This window comes from Sturnira hondurensis, unplaced genomic scaffold (genome assembly GCF_014824575.4).
Source record: "Sturnira hondurensis isolate 20B ecotype Veracruz unplaced genomic scaffold, ASM1482457v3 Scaffold0022910, whole genome shotgun sequence".
In the NCBI taxonomy this organism is placed as follows: Eukaryota; Metazoa; Chordata; class Mammalia; order Chiroptera; family Phyllostomidae; genus Sturnira; species Sturnira hondurensis.
The window spans coordinates 14428585-14451803 of NW_028095541.1; the positions used below are offsets into that span (position 1 = coordinate 14428585).

Genomic DNA, 23219 nt, shown 5'->3' on the forward strand with positions numbered 1-23219 from the left:
GACAACAATGCCAGGACCAACTGCAATGACTAATGATCCCCTGCCCTAGCACTGACCACAGCCCTGAAAGGACACACCTGGAAAACTGATGAATATTCTGCTGAAACCTTTCTCCCCTGGGACCTCCCCTAAGGTTTCTGCCTGCAAGAAAGAGATAAACGGCTCAAGACAAAGGACCCACAGATTCTGCTCTCCCTCTGGGGAGCAGCCTGAGTCATTCATTCCCTTACCTCTCCTCCAGCACTTCTTTCCCTACAGGCATGAGTCTCCTGAACCCTAAGGCAATGGGCAACTGGCAGCTTGTCCTAGGTTAATACCCTGAACTTGTCCCCAAAGGCCCCTTTCCTCTGACTTCCCAGTGAGCTAAGGCAGCCCATCCTAGGCTCTTCTGTTGCTTCTATGCTGACTCCTTCCTTGTTTCACTGTCCCAGCTTTAAAAAAGTACCCTCAGAGTCACCCACACTGGTGCTGTGAAGTCTTTCCGACACAAAGTCAAAACCCACACACTACCACCAGCTGGCCCTAAGAGGACCTGCTCAGTGCCAGGCCCCAGTCGGGCAACACATATATGTGGGTTTATTTTATAATAATACAATTAAGTGCTATTTTGTAATTACAAATTACGAATGAATTTTTTCCTGCTCCTCCATAATGGCTACCTCGACTTACTAAAGGTTAGCTACTTGGTCAAAAGTCTGCTCCTCCCCCAAGAAATATATACATTCTCAAATGATTTTCATGTGACTTTAAAAAGAAAAGTGCACCACTTTCCTTTATGTTCATCATAGTCCAGGTTTCTCTCAGTGCTGTGTGAGGCAGTGATTTGGAAGTGACAGCCAGCAACTGCACGCTGTGACCTGGAGGGTGTTCTCTATATTGGGAGACACTGACTGAATTTAGAATGCAGAGTTACAGAACATTTTGAATATGTGACGAGATTGACAAAAGGAAAGCTATCAAACATTTCTGAAAGTTCTTATTTGGAAGGGTGAGTGTAATTTTATGTGATTATAGGATGCAAATGTCTCATTAAAATTTATGCTGGTTTAGTCAAATGATTATTCTTTTACCATCTCTGTTCTGCAGGATTTCACTGAACTAAATGTCTGACATGTATATTAACATTAATGTGTTAGATCCAGTCAGATAGCATACAGTTTAGCAGGGAGGTAAAGAAGCAATCTAGTTCAGGGTTTTTTGTTTTTTAAATTAAAGTATAGTTGACACACAATATATTATTGATTTCAGGTGTACAGCATAGTGATATGACATTCATAAACCTTACAATGTGACCACTGCGATGTCTGGTCATCATCTGTCCCCATAAAAAGCTACTGTGATATTTTTGTATCCCCTGTGTACTATTTATTTTTTAACTGGAGCTTTGTTCTTCTTATTCCCCTTTACCTTTTTCCCATTCCCAAGTCCCCACACATCTGGCAACCAGTAGTTCATTCCCTGTATCTACAAGTCTGTTTCCGTTTTGTGTTTTTCAGTTTTTTCTTAATACTTCAGAGATTCTTAAACTGAGATTTGTGAATGGCTTTAAAGGGGTCTGGAGTCACAGCCATGTGCAATAGTTTGGTGGATGTATTTAAGTATACCCAGTTTTGATTTTGGAGTGAAGGACATAATTTTAAAGAGGTTCTTAAAAGGTTCCAAGAAACCCACCAACAATTAAGACCACTGCCTTGTCACTCCACGACCTTATTTAATAGCTGAGCAGGAAGAGATGCAGAGAAATGCAGTAACATGTTCAAGGTCACCCAAGAAGTTGGTGGGAAAGCCTGCATAAAACACATGCTTTCTAAAAATCCTGACAGATTGAACTTAACTATCTCAGTGGTTTTGTTTTAGTTTTATAAAATTTTTTATTAAAATTAAAAATCTAAGATCTGGGTAGTTTTCATTAATAGATGGGAAGGAAAGCTACCATGTGGCAGACAGGCGACAGTGGGATTTTCATCAGATCACCTGCTTGGAAGTGAGACCCTTCTGGCTATGATTCACTGCCAAACATGCAGATCGTAGCTAACAAAGGAGGTCAAATCTCTGAATATCCAGTTTACATCCTGTGGAATATACAATATTGAAAAATTCTTTAAGTTTTCCATTTCTGCCTGAGAGCCTGGCATAATATAGATGGCAGCACATAAACATACAAACTATTTGACCATTAACTCATAATGGGTAAATTGGATTGTGATTGACAGATCCAATCCTAAAAGGCACGGTTTAGCAAGAAGGTAAAGAAGCAGTTTTGAGGATAATTTTAACTGGATCATATTACGGCGTGACGTGTATTTTAGTGGAAATATAATAATCAATTGCATGCTTGAAATGTATATAAAATGATCTTTTATGTTTAATAAGCAAGTGTGAATGAGGTGGTCTTAAGACAGGCATCTATCTTCTTTTTTCATTTTCAAATTTCTAGAGATTGTAAAAATTATGGTAAAACAGAACTTTAGTGTAAATGAAAGTGTTGAATCCACCAACCACGAGAACAAATGTCGGAGACTTTCAGGGTTCCAAAGATGTTACTTTATTGGCCAAGTTTAACCTGCGCAGGGGTGAACTCTCAAAGTGTCCAGCGACACAGTGCCCACAAGGGCTGCAAATGAGAGTCACGCCCAGCGCTTACAGCTAAGTCCTTATATAGAGGCAAGCAAGCAAGCCTTGCACAGAAGCAGATGTGGCGGTTAGCTACAGAGCCTGTGGGCGGGAACAGGGTGGGGTCTGTCTCAACTGAGAGGAAAATTTTGAAACTAAACAGATGGCAATCAACTTACAGGATGTTTGCTAGGACGCAGGCTCCTTGGGGCTGAGACTATTTTTCTTGTTCCCAACAGAAAGGACTTACATCTATGTGCAACCCCTGGCACCTGGAGAGTACACGGCCAGCGGTGGCTACGATTACCTCCACTCCTCAGAGGAGGCACTGGGCAGGGAGTAGCCTATGATCACAGGCGTTGTTCATATCCCGGATCTACCATTGGCTAGTTATTGAGAGCATTTCTGAACCAAGTTTCATTGGCTGTCATAATACCTACCTTTCCAAAATTATAGCGAGAGTCAAAATATAAAAAAAGTTTTTCTTTGCCTTCAAGGTTTAATTCAAAACCTCAAAACAAAAACAAAGAACCACCAAATTGACATTTTACACAAGTATAAAATGGTGTACACTTTCTAGTTAAAAGCCATAATTTGATAGTAAGATGTCAATTAAAAATTCACTTTCTATTATGTTTATTCATGTTGCTGGCATAATGAAGTGGTGCTATTAGGAAACAAAGCAGATCTACTGAAATATCTTTGATAAATTGAATGTTACCAGTTAGAAACATCTTCGAAGGGACTCCTATACAAATTAAAAATTACAAAACAGATTCACAGCACCGGACATTTGGGAAAAAATGTTTCCATAAAAATTCTTACCTTGGTGATGCGTCATGCTTCAACAAGCTGTTAATGCGGTTGACTATCCAACTGAAGAGACGGCCGTATAAAGTTTTAGCCACAGCATCTCTGACGTCAGTGGCTTTTTCTACGGTATTGGGTCGGATAATGGTTTCTCCTCTCATGACCACACAGTGGGAGGTGAGAGCTTCCTGTAGCTCATCTGCCTGAATGCAAAGCAAAGAAGCAGCTAAAAAAATAAAAAGATGTGTTGTTAGAAGAAATTATGGCAATGAAGAACCTTCCCAGAGAAAGAAAATGTCTTATTGTCTTCAAATGACATGAAATAAATATGCAAAGATTTTATAATGTAAAAATAAGTTCAATAGTAGTCCTACACCTTTTCTTGATAATTTTTCTCTATTTATCTCAGCTGGTCACATGTAGGCTGCTATAGAATACAGCACAGCCCAAACTAAACTGGCCAATAGAGTGAAATGTTTGCATATGAATGGTGGTTTATTTTTAAAAATGCCAAATATAATTTTGCTGAATCATGTTAAATACTTTAAAAACAATGAATAGATGGTATAATTTAGATTATAAATCTATTCTATAAAAATTTTCAAAATGTAGCAATTAATTGGGAGGTTACCCAGACTTCGGGGATATACCCAAACAAATGTATTTCATGCACTCTCTGCACTATACAGCCCAAAGAACATATACCTATCTTGACATTCTCATACCTTCTATTATACTACCTTCCAGTGACATATTTCGATGACTACATTTTGTTAAAACTTGATGCCTGAAAAATCATTCATTATTACTGAGGTTTAAAATTAATAATACTTGGGAAAGGTGGTATATTAGAGGGATTGGAAGGATTGAGAGAAAAAAAGACGAAGAACTCATAGACAAGGACGACTGTGTGGTGAATGCTGTGGAGGGGGAGGCGGTGGGAGGAGGTGGAATAAAGTATAAGGGAAACAAATGGTAATTGAAAAATAAAATACAGTAAGATAAAATAATTAACAATATCTAACCTGGTGAACAAAACTCATAAAAATAAATATTTTAAATTCAAACCATTATGCAACAGATAGGCTAAGTTTTCAAATCAATTGTTCTTTTAAAATATTTTGAACATAAATAATTTACTTTTAGCATTTGGAACAAGGTATTCCTTAGCTATGTAGCAAAGATAGTTGGGCCTTATTTAAACAAAATATTTTTTTTACAGTTTAGAAATAATACAGGCTTATAGCATAAATCTCACATTCGAAGTTAACATTCTATATTTCTTTCCTTCTAAGTAGGCATTTTATTGCCATTATTCAGCACATGCATTTTGTCTTAATATAGTATCAAGTATTTCCATTTTGTTCAGTATTGCTGATAATTATCATTTAAGTTATAGCTTAATATTCTGACATATCATAATACATCAATAATTTTTAAATTGTTGGATGCTTAGAATGCTTCCCTGTGCTCATAACTGTAAAGAATGCTGGAAGAAATATTTTGGGCATGAGTTTATGTCCTTGTCTTGTGTTATTTTTTTAGCATAGATTTCCTAAATTTAGCAATTGTTTCAAAGTATACAAACATATTCAAGCCTTTGATAGATACTATCTAGCTGCTCTTCAAAATCTCTGAACCAATTTCACTCTGTCAACCAAATAAAAAGCAGTAATTTCAACACAATTTAATGAACACCAGAGATTGTTGTTTTTAAAAATGGCCAATTTGATAGGAAAAATGGCTTCTTTCAATTTGTTTTTAATTGATTCCTAGTGAAGCTGAATACTTTGTTGTTATATTTTTGTTAGTTCATTGTGGTTTATTTGCGGTATTTTGAGGAATTCCCCCTTTTCATTGATATGTTCATCTTTTCCCAATTTGTGAGCTCCTTACAGCTTAAAGAGAATGTTCTGACATATAGTGCAAATATTTTCCCTCAGTGTTAATTTCACTGCAGTTTCATTTGTTTTATTTTAATATGGAAGAGTTTTAATTTTTACATTGTCAAATACCCACTTTTAAAAATTTCTCTTTTGTTATTTTACATATAAAGCCCTTCAAGTATTTATTTTCTCAAGATTTAAAAAATATATTTTGTCATGTACCTTTATACTTTTTTTTTGTTTAAACTAATATATGGTTGGCATTCATTTTGGTACATGGTGTATGAGAAAGATTCAAAAACTCCCTCCCTTAAAAGGTTAGCTAGTTGGTGGTCCCTGCAACATTATTAGTGATTTGTAATGCCATTTCAGCTAATTGTACTTTGATCCACTTCTTTTCTTTTTTTAAAATTTAAATTATATTTAATTATTTATTCTACTACAGTTGTCCCAATTTTCCCCCCTTTGCTCTCCTACATCCAGCCCTCCCCGCTTCTTCGGGCAGTCCCCACACCCTTGTCCATGTCTGTGAGTCATGCATACATGTTCTTTGGCTACTATGTTCCCTATGTTGTATTTTACATCCCCATGACTATTCTGTTAATATCAATTTGACTTAATCCCTTCACCTAATTTGCCCATCTCTTTGGTTTTCCTCACATCTGGCAACTATCAAAATATTCTCTGTTCTGCTTCAGTTCTACTTGTTTATTTTGTTTTTTAATTTAATTGTTGATAGATATGTATTTATTGTCATTTTATTGTTCATATTTTTGATCTTCTAAACATTTCATACAATTCTGGTTTCGTGGTGATAAATTCCTCCAGCTTTTTCTTATCTGGGAAGCTCTTTATCTGCCCTTTGATTCTAATTGATAGCTTTGCTGGGTAATCTTGGTTGTAGGTCTTTGCTTTTTATAAGTTTAAATATTTCCTGTCAATTCCTTCTGGACTGCAAAGTTTCTTTTGAAAAATCAGCTGACAGTCTTATGTGAATTCCCTTGTAGGTAACTGTTTTTCTCTTGCTGCTTTTAAGATTCTTTGTATTTAACCTTTGAAATTTTAATTTTGATGTGTTTTAGTATAGGCCTCTTTGGATTTATCTTGTTTGGGACTCTGAACTTCCTGGACTTGTATGTCTATTTCCTTCACCAGGTTATGGAAGTTTTCTGTCACTTCTCCAAATAGGTTTTCAATTTCTTGATCTTTCTCTTCTCCTTTAGCACTCCCTTAGTGTGAATGTTGGTATACTTGAACTTGTCCCAGGGTCTCCTTACACTGTCCTAATTTTAAAAATCTTTTCTTTTTCTTCTTGTTGTTTTGATTGGGTGTTTTTTGCTTCCCTATATTTCAAATCACTGATTTGATTCCTGGCCTCATCCCCTCTACTGTTGATTCCTTGTAAATTTTTCTTTATTTCAATTAGTGCATCCTTCTTTTATGACTGGGTCTTTTTTATGGTGTTGATGTTTTTACTGAGTTCACATCCTTATAACCAGTGTTTTGAACTCTATATCTGATAGATTGTTTATATACATTTTGTTTAATTCTTTTTCTGGAAGTTTGTTTTATTTCACTTGGGCCATGTTTCTTTGTCTCCCTGTTTTTAGCAGCATCCTTGTGTTTGTTGCTATGTTTTAGGTTGAACTGCTATGTATCCCGGGCTTGGCAGAGTGGCTTAATGTAGCAGGTGTCCTGTGGGGTCCAGTGGCACAGCCTCCCCTATCACCTGAGTACCCAAAGTGTGTCTACCATGTGGGCTGTATATACCCTATTATTATAGTTTAGCCTTTATCGCTGTTGGCATGTCCAAGGTGAGCTACCTTTTGTGTTCTCTCTGGGGTCACCCCTCACATGCACTATAAAGTAAGCTGGATGGCTGTTACTTGTGCTGGGCTGGGGGTACTCCAGTGAGGCCAAGCTGTGGACCAGAACCAGCTGCTGCTAGTCACCAGGCATGGGATCACTTAGTGAGATATCCCCAGCTTTTTGTAGCCAGATGCTGCTTGTTTTAGAGAATTTAGGAAAATCTGAAGCATGAGCCAATACAAGTCATTCTTATGGAAAAAGCACTGGAAACAGTTCAAGTGGGCCTGCAAATTGGGTAGGGCAGGGTCTCAGAGAATCACCAGGGTGGGGCAGGCAGTGTGAGCCAGGTTGATGGAACCTCAGATACAGCATCCACTTACTGACTTTGTGTGTCTGTGGCTCAGAAAAGGAACAATGGTCTCTGCCAGCACTTCTATCTGGGAGAAAGCTGACCCCCTCCCAGCTCTTGACCTGGTGTTGGACCATTTAGTTCTTTCCTGTATGTCTCTGTGGCCTTTCAAGCTGCCGTTGAAGCTCAGAGGGAATAAAAGTCTATACAGGGGCCATTTAAGAGGAGCTACTTGAAATTCCAGAAATTTCTGGTTGCCAAAGCTCCAGTCCCTGGTTTTTATAGCCAGAAGTTATGGCAAGTTATCTTACTGGCATTGGAACCTTGTGTTGGGTGGGGGCTGGTGTGGAGTTGGGACTTCTTATTCTAATATATCCTTCCCAATTTTTCTCTGCTACATATGGGTGTGGGACCAGCTCATTCCTGCTTGCAGCCCGCCCTACCAGTCTCAATGTCATTTCCTCTTTAATTCCATAGTTGTAGGGCTTCTATTCATCTTTTTATAGTGATTCTAATTGATGGTTGTTCTATAATTTAGTTGTAATTTTGATGTGGTTCTACAAGGAGGCAAGTAGTGTTTACCCACACTGTCATCTTCATGGAAATTTTCTCTCTCCACTAGCATTTAAATCTCTCACACACGAACAAGTATAAAGGACACATGGACAACAACTAAGGGGGGTGGAAATGGGAGGGAGGTGGGAAGCACTGGTGGGGGGCAGGGCTGGGAATATAAGACAGAAAACTGTACTTGAACAAGAATTAAAGAAAAATAAATAAATCTCTAGTCCCACACCATCCTAGAGGCCTCTGGCACTCAGGCCTTTTGCCAAAGTGGTGCTGCTCCTACTTGGGGCCTGAAATGCTCCATTTATTTCTGAACGGTGCCTTCTATTGATTTGTGCATCTATTTATATACCATATCATTCATTAATTTGACATATATTCATTGAGTATTTACTACATGCCAGGCACTGTACTGCAAAGTATAATACTTTGTAAAACAAAGTCCAAGTCTTGATGGTCTTCATCCTGGATAAATGGGAGGCTAATGAGAAATTTAAGTTGGAAAATAGAGGGAAGAAAGGGAAGATAGAGGGAGGAGAAATGAGAGGGGGAAAGGTAGGGAAAAGGGGAGGGAACATCCAGGGGCAGGGAGAGGAAGAGGGGGATTGAAAGAGCCTACTGATAGATGCATTAAGTTATTTCTGGATAAATTCTGGAGAATGGACTGGAAAAATCAAGAATTGATGTCGAATGAACAAATGGGAGATCACAAAGTGAGAGATGATATTGTCTTGAATGACAATGGCAATGATAGAGATAAAGAGAAGGTGCCAGATTTGATAAATATTTGTGGAATAGAATGGATAGACCTGGTGCCTAAATGAAGCAATGCATATGTAAAATCAACTGGAGACATGGTGTTGGTTTAAAGATAATTCCTTGTCACTTTAATTATAAATAATTTTAATGAAAATTAGTAAAATTTCTATTTTCCCTGAGTGGCTATTCCAGAAAGTGCTTTCATTAATTTTAACTATATTTATATTATTTTAACCTTTTATGACCTGTCTCCTGCTACATAGAAATAGGTTCTCAATAATCAAAATAATTTTTAGTTTATGTCTAAGTATGTTCATATCTATTGTACAATATACCTCTACTGTAACTCATTATATTAGTTGGTGATAATTCTAGTATAATCAGTTGAGAGGATTTTAACCCTCTCATTAAAGTTATCTGGTTACTATACTTCTAATAACCTAATGTCTTATGTGCCAATTAAGTTTTTATATATGAAATATCAGAACAGGTTTGTAGGTACATGTCAACCTCAGACATTCTTTCTCCTGTAATAACAAGCTGGTTCTTGAGACACAGTGGGATAGAGATGACAGGGATCTAAGGACAGGCCCGACCATGATAGTTGGGCATCAGGTTCTCTGAAATTATCTTACAACATCTCATTCTCTTCATGCCTATGTATAAACCAAGAAAAAATATAAATAAAATGTATATCATGATTCAAAAATTAATATCATGTAATCAAAATTAAAAAGCTATGCCACCAGAATATATCAGTGGGGAGCCTTAAGTTATTGGAGTTAAAACATCAGACTGCAAGTGAGTGAAATGTTAATTTGAAGCAAATACCATGATGTACTTTTCTTATGTAGAAAATGACTGCAAAATTAATCAACCCAGGATGAATGTGTGAACATCTATGCAGTATAAAAATAAATATACAGATCTTTATTACTTATGAAATGATACAGATGCTAAATCTATACGATAACAGCCTTAACCCTTTTTAGATTAGTTAACTAAATTTTAATTAAATTTTCTGTGTTTTTTACATTGAAATGTAAGTATGTCCTAAAATAGTCATGAAAGCTTAGTCTTTAGAAATGTTTTCTACAGTATGCAGTTCATTTGGAGGTATGAAGATCTGTTTCAAACAGTGGACTTAAAAAACTTTGTTTCACACAAATTGAATCTGAGTATTCTTTTTAAGGATTCCATAGAAATACAATTGCTTGAAATTATCCTTCTATGACACTTACAGTATGTCATTATACTTTTTTAAGAGCTCAATTTTGAATGGATGATAATGGAACTCACAGTTCTCCAAAGCAGCCAGATTGGAAATGTGGCTCTTGTCAATCTGGTGTTCACTTGCCACAGAAGAAAATTCAATGTTTCCAACATTCAAGATGGCAGCAAGTATACTGTATACACTTCCAAGTTGCTGAAACACACCACACACATGTTAGCATCACTCTACCCTTGAGTATGGCGAAGCAGTGACTATGGGTGGGGATAGATTGGGAGAATCCTTAGGCTCCAGAATAAGAAGGCCATCCTGCAGACTATAGTGTCAGACTAAGAGAACCAAGTAGGCAAGAATCCAAGAAAGCTTGGCCTCATTCATTAATCTTAGAGGTGAGCATGGTATCTATTATTCATGAGGTGAGTGCTTAAAAATATTTTATGAATGCAAATATGAATAAAAAGTAGAAATGAGGAGCTCCCCTCAGAGCAAGTAGAAATAGCTAATTCATTAGGCCACTAAGAAGTCTGTCCATGAGAGAGTTAACATCAGACCTTAGCGTGGTCATTTCTATATGTTCATTTCCTTTGAGGCCATCTAAAAAGTAAGGTTATAGGTGTGAATAAAGGTTAGTTAAGGAAGAAAATTCAAATGATCACAGCACCAAAATCAAAGTATATGTGTGGTTTAAGAACAGGTAGGAGAACTTTGGGCTATAGTTTAGTTTATAGTAATTGCCTTTTAAACACAAAATCCTATATAATGTATATCAAAATAGATTCAGAAACACATATGTATATGTATATATACACATGTAAACACACATATGCCTCTTTTCAAAGGCACTGGAGGCATTTGTTAAGGAGTCTATGCTACTTTTAGGTGGTATTCCAACTGTACTCATGGGACAAAGGGAGAAAATCCTTTATTGTTTTATTTTGCTGCATTTATTCTAGCCCAGCTGCTACACTTAAAAAATAATTATTCCATTCACTCCAACATTCCAAGTCAAGATAAAAGCTGGATATAAAAATATCTTCAGAAATACTTATTCATTCATATATAGCATATATGTTAAGTGAATATACAAATATATTTTTTGAATGAATCTTCATCAGCATTTGGTGTCAGTGTTTTGGCCATTCTACAATAATAGGTGTGTGGTGGTATTTCATTGTTGTTATATTTTTTTTATGTGAAAAAGTAACATTTCTGCTGCTGGACTTAAAAATCCTGACAATGAGGATCTGTGTCTGGTCCACAGATCCTACTTAATCTGTAGCCCCCTGCCTTCCCCATGGTCAGCAATGACTGGAGGTTTTTGTAATCACTGAGTAAGTGTGCTTTTTATGATGGATAATGAATATCATGGTGGTGAGAAGATCAGAGAGATAAGGAAACATATCACCCTGTGGCTCAAATATAGGATGCATCTAATTTATAAAACATGGTATTCCAAAAATTTCTTTGTTAAATGACTTTGTTTGAGACATGCAGCATGGAGCTATGAGATGAAGCGCCTTCCTTCCTGCTGGTTCATCAGCCTCCAGGTGTGCCTTGCTCAGAAGGTAACAAGGAACATTTCTCTAACTGACCACACCACAACTCACAATATAACTGAAATAGTGTACTTTTGTCATAAGAGGTAGAAAATAACACTATCAAAATATATTTTTTAAATAATAAACTAAATAGAATATATATCCTCAAATGAAATGATATATAATTCATTCTGAATATGCTAAAACATTAGCTTGAAGATAAGACTATATCCCATCAAGCTTGAATTCTGACACTTGAGGAAAAGTAGCTTTTTAAGAAGAAAATGAGACAGATGGAGACTTGTGTATAGATTCTGAAGATTATGTGAACTTTCAAGTGCAGTAGTGACTGACAGCTCTGATTCTATTTCATGTCTAACTTTGTTTTCTAAAATATTTTTTCTTGATGTGGGTGTCACCAATATAATGAGTTTAAAGCTATGGTCTTTTAGCCTGAAGTGTAAAAAGAATACAGAAATCAATCACGAAGTATAGGGATTGGTTAAATTCAGTTGAAATAGTGGTTGCCCCCTGACAAGGGTGAAGAGAGCACAGCTCAGAGGGCAGATTTGGATCTGGGGCTGGAATGAGCCATCCTAGAGCAGTGGTTCTCAACCAGGGACAAGTCTGCTCTGAGTGGACAACCAGCAACTTCTGCAGACGTTGTTTGGTTGTCAGAACTGGGGCTGGGGTATTACTGGCATCTAGTGGGTAGAGCCACTACCAGAAATGCTGATAGACATCCCACAATGCACAGGGCAGCTCCCACGACAAAGAATTATCCAACCCCAGAAGTAAATAGTGCCAAAATTGAGAGACCCTGTCCTGGAAATATGCAGGGCCCAGTTCCCAAAGTCTTAAATTTTCTGTCCCAAAACATGGCTCTGAACTTTTAGCCTCAGTTCACAACCCTAGGAAAATACTAGAATAGAGATGTTAAAGTAAATTAAATCTACAGTATCTGTTAGAAGTTGAGTCATATTCTCCACCCAAATTAATATGTTAAAGGTGTAACCCCCAGTACCTCAAAATGTGAACTTATTTGGGCATAGGGTCATTGCAACTGTAATTAGCTAAGATGAGGTCATACTGGAGTAGGGTATCCTTTTAAAAGAACATGATATGAAGGGACACATAGAGGGAAAACCCCATGTGAAGAAGACAGAAATTGGGGTGAGGCATCTGCTATCCAAGGAAAACCAACGATTGCTGGGGAACTACCAGAAACTAGGAGAGAGGTATGGGACAGGTTCTCTCTCACAGCCCTCAGAGTGATCCGACCTTGTCTCTGGCCTTCAGGACTGTGAGGAAATAAATTTATTTTGTTTAAGCCACCCAGTGTGCGGTACTTTGGTATGGCAGCCTAAGCAAATGAATACAGTATCAATGGTTTTTGGTTAAATATATGAACAAGGTGTGTAATCTTTTGGCAATCAATGTGTTCATTCTTTTTTTTTTCTTTCTTAATTTTTTATCCTCACTGGAGATCTTTTTTTTTTCATTGCTTTTAGAGAGGGAGGAAGGGAGAGAGAGAATCATCAATTGGTTGTCTTCCATATATGCCTGGACTAGGGATTGGTGCTTCCACTGAGCATTGAACACATTTGGACCAAGGGTTACATGCACCTGAGCACGGACCTGGGATCGAACCTATAACTTTGGTAGAATGCCCTGTCACAGAACTGAATTGGAAACCTTTCAGTTATGGGACAACACTCCAACCAACTGAGCTACATTGGCCAGGGCTCAATATGTTCATTCTTAAGTATTTAAAACTTTAAGAAAATATTAGACACAAACTAAAAAACCAGACAATGAGTCTTATGACTTGAATTTAAATGCTTATTTGGTAATACACATGATTTTAATCTGAAAAGCATAATATGATTTGATTGCAAATCATATTCAAATGTATAGGATAACTCGACCTACTACTTTAATAATTTTGAATTATTAGATATTCGTGGCTAATAAGTTTAAGTATTTAGGAGATTTAGTTAAATGACTAGAAAGTTTCACAAGTGCCTACAGTCCTTGTTAGCCTGTGATGTCGGTCATTGAGAATAACTGAAAGACAGAGATAGATACACTAGATTTTAATACAGGTACGGCATTTAAAAGAATTTAACTGATTAGTTCTGTTTAGGGCAATTTAAAGTTATGTTTATGAGTTAAGTGAACAAAGTTAATTGAAAGCTATTTCTATCCTTATGCAAAGATTCTTAGGTTAACAAATTAAATAAAGACACCTATAAAGAGAATGAGAAGACAAGACACAGACTGGGAAAAAATATTTGCAAAGACATATGTGCTGAAGGTTAACCCAAAATTTACAAAAGCCATTTAAATCTCAATGATAAAAAGTTCCAATTAAAAATGGGCCAAAGACCTTAGCAGATACCACACCAAGAACATATAGATGGAAACTAAGCATATGAAGATATTCTACCTGATATGTCACCAAGGAAATGCAAGTTAATAGTACAATAAGATATCATTACACACCTATTGGAATGGGCAATATCCCAAACACTGACAACATCAAATGCTGATGAGGGTGTGGAGCAAGAGACCTTTCATTGGATGCTTGTGGGAATGTGAACTGGTACAGACACGTCGAGGACAGTTTGGCGGTTCCTTACAAAACTAAATATACTCCCGTCATAGGATCCCACAATCAAGGTCCTTGGTAGTTACCCCAAGGAGATGAACACTTATGTCCCCACAAACACCTGTGCACAGACACTTGTAGCAGCTTTATTCATAATTGTCAAACTTGAAGCACCGAAGTATTCTTCAAGAGGTGAGTGGATAAACTGTGGTACATTCAGATAATGCAATATTATTGAGCTAGGAAGCCATGGAAAGACATGGAGGAACCTTAAAATGCCTACTACTAAATCAAAGAAGCCAATGTGAAAAGGCTGCATTACACACTAATTGATTCCAACTATTTGACATTCTGGAAAAGGTTAAACTTTTCCTGGAGACTGAAAAAAGATCAGTGCCAGGGGTACTGGTTGCCAGGGGTAACAGGAGAGTAAGAGATGAATAGGTGGCACAGAGAGGATTTTTAGAGCAGTGAAACTACTCTGTATGACATAACCGTGGATCTTGTCATATTTGTTCAAAGCCAAAGAAAGTATGACACTGAGAGTGAACCCTAATGTAAACTATGGACTTTGGGTGATAATAGCTAGTCAATGTGGATTCACTGATTGTAATTAATGCAACACTCTGGTGATGTTATAGTGGGGGAGGCTGTGTGTGTGGGAGCACAGGGGGTATATAGGAACTCTGTACTTTCCACTGAGTTTTGCTGTGAACCTAAAATTGCTCTTAAAAAACCAAAATCTTTCAAAATGTGTAAGCAGAATCTTAAGGGATAAAGTAGGTACTTGGTTTCAAAATCATTCATATATTGAAATAATTGGGAAACACACAACCTCTATGAACATTAAAAACCATAAAGAGGTGAAGCGACCCTTTTTAGGATAAGGGTTACATCTAGGCTCCCAAAGGTGCACAATGAATGCATGGGCTCAGTCTCTGGGATTGGGCTCCTCCTAATGAGAGTCTGCCTCTGTCTTGCCACTCTCCAGTCCATCTTCCACACAACTGTCACCGTGATCCTTCTAGCAGGCGACTCAGATCATCTTATATCCTTCATTAACATCCTTCAGCAGCCCTATTCTCTTGAAGATGAAGTGTCAGTTCCTTACCAAGGCATGAAAAGAAGTTCTACATCCTTTGGGGCTTCTGCACCTTCATTTCCAGCTAGTTTCTTTCACACATTTTTCAGTGAGGCACACTTTTTTAGGTTCCCAATTCCAGGTTGTTTTCATACTTCAGTTCCAGTTCACACTGCTCTTATCCCCATTCTTTTTTAAATATTATTTTTCAACTACAGTTTACATTTAGTATTATTTTGTTATAGTCTCAGGTATACAGCATAGTGGTTAGACAATAATATAATTTACATAGTGTTCCCTTGATATTTCCAGTACCCACCTCACACCACACATAGTTATTACAATATTATTGACTATATTCCCTATGCTCTACTTTACATCCAAGTACCTATTGTAATTATCAATTTGTATTTATTTATTTTTTTACAGAGAGGAGAAGGGAAAGAGAAAGAGAGGGAGAGAAACATCAACCTGTGATTGCCTCTTGTGTGCCCCCTACTGGAGACCTGGCCCGCAACCCAGACATGTGTCCTGACTGGGAATTGAGCCAGTGACCCTTTGGTTTACAGGCTTGTGCTCAATCCACTAAGCTACATCAGCCAGGACCAATTTGTACTTTTTAACCCCTTCAATTTTTTCACCCAGGCCATGACTCCCCTTCTCTCTAGTATCCATAAGTATATTCTCTGTATCTATGAGTCTGTTTCAACTTTGTTGGTTCGTTTTCTTCTTTAGATTCCAAAGGTAAGTGAAATCATATGGTATTTGTCTGTCTCTGTCTGACTTATTTCACTTAGCATGATACCCTCTAGGTCTATCCACTCTTTAATGGCCAGTAGTACTCCATTGTGTGAATGTAGCACATCTTCTTTGTCCACTCACCAATAGATGGGCACTTGGATTGCTTCTATACCTTGGCTATTGCAAATAATGCTGCAATGAACATAAGGGTGTTCAGCTTCCTTGGATTTAAAAAAAAATCTAGTTGTCCACTTTTTTGGTCTCAAGCTTTGCAGCATGAGTCAATAGTCAGATTTTATGAGAATAACAAGACCATACTAGGCTGAGTTGTTTTCTTCCAAAAACCAGTGAACTCCTCTAAGCAGTAGAGCCCTGTGATTAGAAGATGCACAATCCCCTCTCTCTGATTTCATTTCGGGAATGGAAGCTATATCCCCGCTGGGTGGATTGAGTTTGGTGCAGAGTCCTTTTGGTGGCATGCACACATGTCTTTTCTTAGAGCCTCAACCCACACTTCTTGTTTAACTGAAACCCATGTGAGAGAGGGGTGAGATAAAGGACAACACCTAGACCTCAAAGTAGGTGAGAATCACCACGGGCCATGACAAAGTGACACTAGCAAAGGCAAGTGGCACTATCCATTCCAGTCCTGGGAAAGCCAAGATGCTGATGCTGCCATTGATAATAGACAGAGTGGGTCGGCTAGGGAGGAACAGGCTGGGGCCAGTACCCTGTGACCAGATGCTATCAGAGACCACATCCTAGACAAACAGAAGTGGGTGAGTGAAAGAAGGAGCTCTGTAATCAGTATTTGCAGCTGTTTGTATGTAAGGGATATGTCTATTTCTCTGTGCTTAGGTTGACTTTTGCAGGTGCCTATAACAATAAAATGAATAGTGTGCAAAGATTAGAATAAAATTAAATAGCCCTCAATTTGAATCATAGATAACAAGTAGGAAGTTACTCAGAAATAGATCATTTCTCTGCCCTCCTTTTACTGATAAAGAAAGTTAGACCAGAGAGGTTTAGTCACTGCTCTAAAGACACACAGCCAGAGACTGGCAGCACCAGGAACTTTATTTAACTCATAGATCTGACTCACCAGTACAGAATTACTCTTGTTTTCAACAACTGGCTTCCTCAGTCCTGTCATTCCATTCAAGTTTCATCAGTGGTGGCTGAATGATAACACTGTACAAGTAACTAATTTTGTATGTTTTGAATGAAGATAACTAGGCATCGAATTACTATTTTTAAATTACCAAATGACTAAAAAAGACATATGCAACTCCCACACTGACCAAAACAATTTTTATTAATGAAGTATTTCACAGAAATTCAATACTTTGTGTGATGCTTTAAAATACTTAAAAATTTCTTTCATAAATGTTATTTGATTATAATTAAAGTAACTGTAATCCAAAAAATGTTGCAGATTGTGATTTTAGATTAGATAAAAAAGTAAGCAAAATTAGAGCAGGAAAAACAACAATCTCATCTTAAACATAAGACATATGACTTTGTACAGAGAAACTAATAAAAATTCTTGTCACGACATGTCAAAAATTGCCTTGAAATGAGTTGACTCACGAAACTACTAATCAATTATTTTAAACCATGGCAGGAAAATGACATACAAATTATATGATTTGAAAAGTTTCAGAGTTTTACAGTTTGTGGGTTTTGGGGGGATAATTTGATTTTGATTTGCCTAAACTGTGCCGAATGACAAGCATACAAGCGAACTGGAAACCCTTTGACTATTTAGAAGGACACAAATGGTGGATGCTGTCAACACCAATCAGAGAAACATCAGGATTTAAAAAGAGAGAAGGAAACACTATATTGCAGAGTCATCAAACTGTGCTACAGTCAACTGGGAGGCAGCAAGCTGTGCTCAAGGGATAGGAGAATCACGCTGCTAAATATGACTTTGAGTTTCTTCTTTCCAAAATGGAAATGAAGCAACTACTGACAAAGGACATATTCAAGAAAGTTTAAAAAAAGGAAAGTCAGTGGGAAAGCAAACCAAGCAAATAAACAAAAACCAGGGTTAGTATGAAAAGGAAGTACACAATCAATTGGTTTCATTGCACAGCCTCCGAACTGGGGTTGGTCTGCCCTGGGAAGTCTGAATCCCAGCTTTCAGACGGGAGACTGACACATCCCAGGAAAGTCATCTGGAACCAGACTAAGTTTTCACAAAATGTTTAGCAGTGATTGTGCCTCAGCTTCAGAAACAGCTGTTATAGTTTTCCTTATCATAAGCTGTATGTTCAGATGTTCAATAAAGAGTGTGTTTACATTTGGAATGTATGGTTTTAAATGAGTGAATTCTATTTGTCAGTGGAGGCTAACTGGAAGACTGGTTTCATTTAATGCTACTAAACATTGCTTTACTAAGCAAGAGAGAGGAGTTGAACCAAAAATATAAGAGAAAGATTGCTTCTAATCAGCGGGGCTTAGAAGTAAACAAACCAATTAAAAATGATTCTTTGCTTCTAAGATAAGAACCTCTGGGGGAGGGAATTGGTAAGGTCAGCCTTCCTGATGACAGAAAGCAGAGAAGTACAGAGTGGCCGGGCCCTGGTCAGAGCAGGAGCTGCTTGCTTCTATACAAGATGCTGCAGTTTAAAGGAGGCAGAGTTCTAATTACACTCTCCTGTTTTCTGCTCAGCAGGCAAACTACAGAGCCAGATCACAGTCTAAAGGAGCATCTGCCACTAGCAACATTCATCTTAAGGTCAAGGATTGGAGAAAAGGTAGAGACTGCTTTTCCTTTTTTCACTTTATTCCTAAATAAATCAGATACCCCCTAGTACTTATGTCAACGTGCCTCCAAGGGGTGCAAGCTGTGGGAGAGGACAGAGCTATGGAAAGCCTTGGGAGGGAAAGGGTTGTAGCCAAAGGGGAGGAGCCAGATTTGAATTTGAATTTGGCAGGGGTAAGAGAGGAGGATGCACCTGAAAGTGGCCAAACCCAGGAAGGATTGGTGTCCAGACAGAGTTAATATTAAACTAATTAGTGTATCGTCCCAGACAGCTGGAACAGAAGAATACCCTGTTTTTCTCCTGGTGCAGCTAGCCTAGAATTAATGTGTTGAAACACTCAAGGGAGGATAAGGTCTTGGTCCTCTGAACCAGGATGAGAGCAAAAGACCCAAGTAGTCACTGCTGATTCTTGGAACATTGGAATAGAACATAAGAATGGGACTATGTCTGAGACAGGGTGGAATGTGACATCTGAAGCATCTCTCACAGCTTGTCTGCAATCACTGGGTGGCAATCACATCACCTGAAATAGAGATGAAACTCATGCCTTTTGAGTCAGTGACTTACTCTCTCAGAGCTGAACCAATTACAAACATGTTTATGTCACTAGTAATAAAAATATCTATTTTTATTAGGAAAGGTATTAGGGTCATATCTGATTCCAGATGTTACAGTTCAGACCTCCTTCCTAAAAGGCAGTTCAATAAGTTAACAGCACAGTTCTCATCTTGACATGATGTCCACCACCTCATGCCCCACAAAAGGGTGTGCACCACTCTACTCTTTAAAAGAAATATCCCCAATGAGTTCTACAAGCTTAGTAATCTCTCAATTGTCCAACTCCTGTTCAATCCCCATCATTTTCCTTTCAGCTCTCCAGCAAAGGGTGCTACTGGTCAAGGAAATTCTCCTGTCTTCATATATCAATCCAGTCACCCTGCCAACCTTTCTCCTTCTTTTCTTCTCCTTCTCCTTCTCCTTCTTTCTCCTTCTCCTTCTTTCTCCTCCTCCTCCTCCTCCTTCTTCCTTCTCCTCCTCCTTCTTCTTCTTTGTTGTAAAGATGGAGTGGGGGAATGCGATTTACATATTGACCACTTTAAAAACCAGACATCTTTTTTGCCAGGAAAAAGTTCTTCATAGTAACATATTACAGCTAAGAGCGGAGCCTGCAAGTTTCCCCACAAACTTTCAGAAATCTTATTAAACAATGGATTATTTATACCATTTGACAGCCTAAAAGCTATTTCATGCATCAACAGAGAAAAGGACCTGATCATCTCCTTTCTGTCTAAAGACCACAGAGCCAATGAGATTCCTGATTTGAGCAGCAGTTAACTATGTAGTTATAGAGTGACAGCCTGAGTCACAAGCCCAAAGTTCACGGTAGAGTCCATGAATCTATAGGGAATGAATAGCTCTGAAACAAGGATGGTCAAGTTGGAGTCTCTACTTCTAAACCGAAAAAGTTACTCAACTTTTCAGCTTAAGACTTCTGTGAGTAGAGTATTTGACTAAAAATGCATTCAAACTTGGCTTTTCATTGAGTCCACAATATTCCTTCCCTCTTGTTCATATAATTTAGTGTTCTGGGAAAAACAGAACTTTGGGGGGAAGTCATGGTGATAATTCCTCTCTGGTCCTAGAAGGAATTATTTCTCCTCAGTGGGTTATGGAAGCAGCCAGGTCCCCTCAACCTCTTCCTCCCTTCTCTATACAACCAATTAATTAATCTAGAAACAGAGTAGCAATTATTTATTCATAACTCAAGGAGGCACCCTAAGCTCTCAGGTTATAAATAGCCAGGCACAGAGTCTCCCCATCAAATATGAATTCTTCTTGGCTATGGATAAAGGCCACACTAGAAAAATTAACTCTAAGAGGTGAAATGTTTTCTGATGGGCAAAGATTACCCTAACTTCTGTAAACATCTCCATGCAGGCAGGGCCCTGAATTCAAGTCAAGAGAAAAGCTTTCTTCTCTAACCTCACCCAGTTGGCAGAGATGATGTCTCATTCCCCAGGGTCAAGGTCTGCAGAATATCCTCCCTACAAGCCTACAGCAAGAACATTCATGTTGGAGACAAAACTTTTCAAAGAGAAGGCAAGACTGTAGAATTAATAGGAAGGTCTTATATATAGTTCCATATTTGGAAAAAATGCACTTAGCTACAAACTTTTCTCTATGTCAAGAACATATCTATCTGTAGAAATATTACTTTTCTGGCAAGTAAATGGGCCAAGGGACTAAAGATTATTGTTGACAACCTTCCATTTTAGCAGATAGTCAACTTTGCCTTAAAAACACACTATAAAATGATTAGATTCCTTAACTTCAGTGCATGTAATTTAAATGATTTTTGTAAAGTTTCAATTATATCAGCATCTTTATATTTTATACTTTGCTTTTGATAAAATTTTCCAAGAGAATAATTTCATACTTTTTTTAGCTCAAGCTCTTAGATCTGATAACTCAAGGAATCTCAGTAAACTTTTTAAATAGGCACATGAACTGTTTAAAGCTGCAGGAATGTTATTTATTAAAATAAAATGAAAATTCAACAAACTGAATATTACTTTCCTAACAGAGTTTATCTAAAATCCTGATTCACATTCTCAGTGATTTCTTTTTTAAAAATGATTATTTATTTATTTTATTATTTTCAATTATATTCACCTTTTTCACCCATCCCCCATACCCTCTCTCATCTGGCCAACTGTCAAAATGGTCTTTGTATCTGAGTCTGTTTCTGTTCTGTTTGTTGTTTTCTTTGTTTTTTAGACTAAATTGTTGATAGATATGTATTTACTGCCATTTATTTATTTGTATTTTCGATCTTTTCCTTCTTCTTCTTAAAGAAAACCCTTTAACATTTTTTGTAATGCTGGTTTGGTGGTGATGAACTCCTTTATCTTTTTCTTTTCTGGGAAGCTCTTTATTTGTCCTTTGATACTAAGTGATAGTTTTTCAGGGTTGTAGGTCCTTGCTTTTCATCACTTTGAATGTTTCTTGCCCATTCCTTCTAGCCTGAAAAGTTTCTTTTGAGAAATCAGCTGACAGTCTTATGTGAGTCCCTTGTAGGTAACTGTTTTTCTCTTACTGCTTTTAAGATTCTCTCTTTGCCTTTAACCTTTGGCATTTTAATTATGATGTGTCTTGGTGTGGGCCTCTTTGGATTTCTCTTGTTTGGGACTTTTTGCACTTCCTGGACTTATACATCTATTTTCTTCACCAGGTTAGAGAAGCTTTCCATCATTATTTTTTCCCATAGGTTTTCAATTCCTTCCTCTCTCTTCTTCTTTTGGCACCCCTATGATATGAATGTTGGTATGCTTGAAGTTGTCCTATGGGCTCATTATACTATCCTCATATGAGTTTCTGGATTCTTTTTTCTTTCTGCTGTTCTGATTGGATGTTTACTGCTTTGTTGTTTTCCAAATATCTGCTCTGATACTCCACTTCATCTACTCCACTTTTGATTCCCTATGTTTTTTTTTTCATTCCAGTTACTGTTTCCTTCATTTCTGACTTGCTCTTTTTATAGTTTCCATGTCTTTTTTATGCTATTGAAATTTGTACTAAGTTCATCTACTCTTCCCCTAAGTTCATTTAGCATCCTTATAACCAGGGTTTCCAACTCTGCATCTAGTACATTGCTTGTCTCCATTTTATTTAGCTCTTTTTCTGGAGTTTTGTTCTGCTCTTTCATTTGAGACTTGTTTCTTTATCTCCTCAGTTTGGCAGCTCCCCCATTTCCATTTCTATATATTAGGTAGAGCTGCTACACCTTTCTGGCTTAGTAAAGTGGCCTTATGTAGTAGGTGTCTTGTAAGGTCCAGTGGCACAGCCTTCCCATTCAGTCAAGTGGGGTACACCCCTATCCCCTGTGGGTCATGTATATCCTCCTGTTATAATTGAGTCTTGATAGCTATTGGCATATCAATGGGAGAGATTTACCCCCAAGCTGATTGGTTGCAAAAACTGGCTATGAGCACCACGGAGGATTATTTGTGAAGCAGTGTACCACCCTATGGAACAGGGTATACTTACACAGGGCTCTGGTGCCCTCTGAGTCTACCTCTTGAGCATATCACTGTGGAGGTGGTTGGGTGGTATTGTGATGTGGTCTGAAGCTGTCTAGAGGGTGTGCTGGCTCTGGGGCCTCTCAGCAGGTGGTGGGCAAGGTCAGTTACCACCTGAGTTCTAGCTGGGGCTGTCCACCATGGGCTGCATAGCTATCTGCAGATGGCTGCTACTCGTGCTGGGATTGGAGGTGTTCAGGACAAGTTGTGAAGCAAGGCTGAATGCCACTAGGGATAGGCCCGGGACCGCTTAACGAAAGGTATGGAGCCTCCTGAGGCCAGATGCTGCTTGTTTGAGGGATTTTAGGAATGTCTGGAGTATGAACCAAGACAGGCCATTTTTTATTGAAAAGCCCCTAGAAACAGCTTGTATG

At 37.9% G+C, this 23219-nt stretch overlaps 1 protein-coding gene across 1 annotated transcript in view; it reads right to left on the bottom strand.

Moving 5' to 3' along the window:
• MYO3A (myosin IIIA) overlaps positions 1-23219 on the bottom strand; it is a 198074-nt gene that overhangs the window by 78740 nt on the left and 96115 nt on the right. The window contains exons 16-17 of the mRNA XM_037037128.1: positions 10093-10219; positions 3439-3649 (exon numbers count right to left, since the gene is read on the bottom strand). Coding sequence (XP_036893023.1) covers positions 3439-3649; positions 10093-10219 — 338 coding nt within the window. The remainder of the gene's footprint in view (positions 1-3438; positions 3650-10092; positions 10220-23219) is intronic.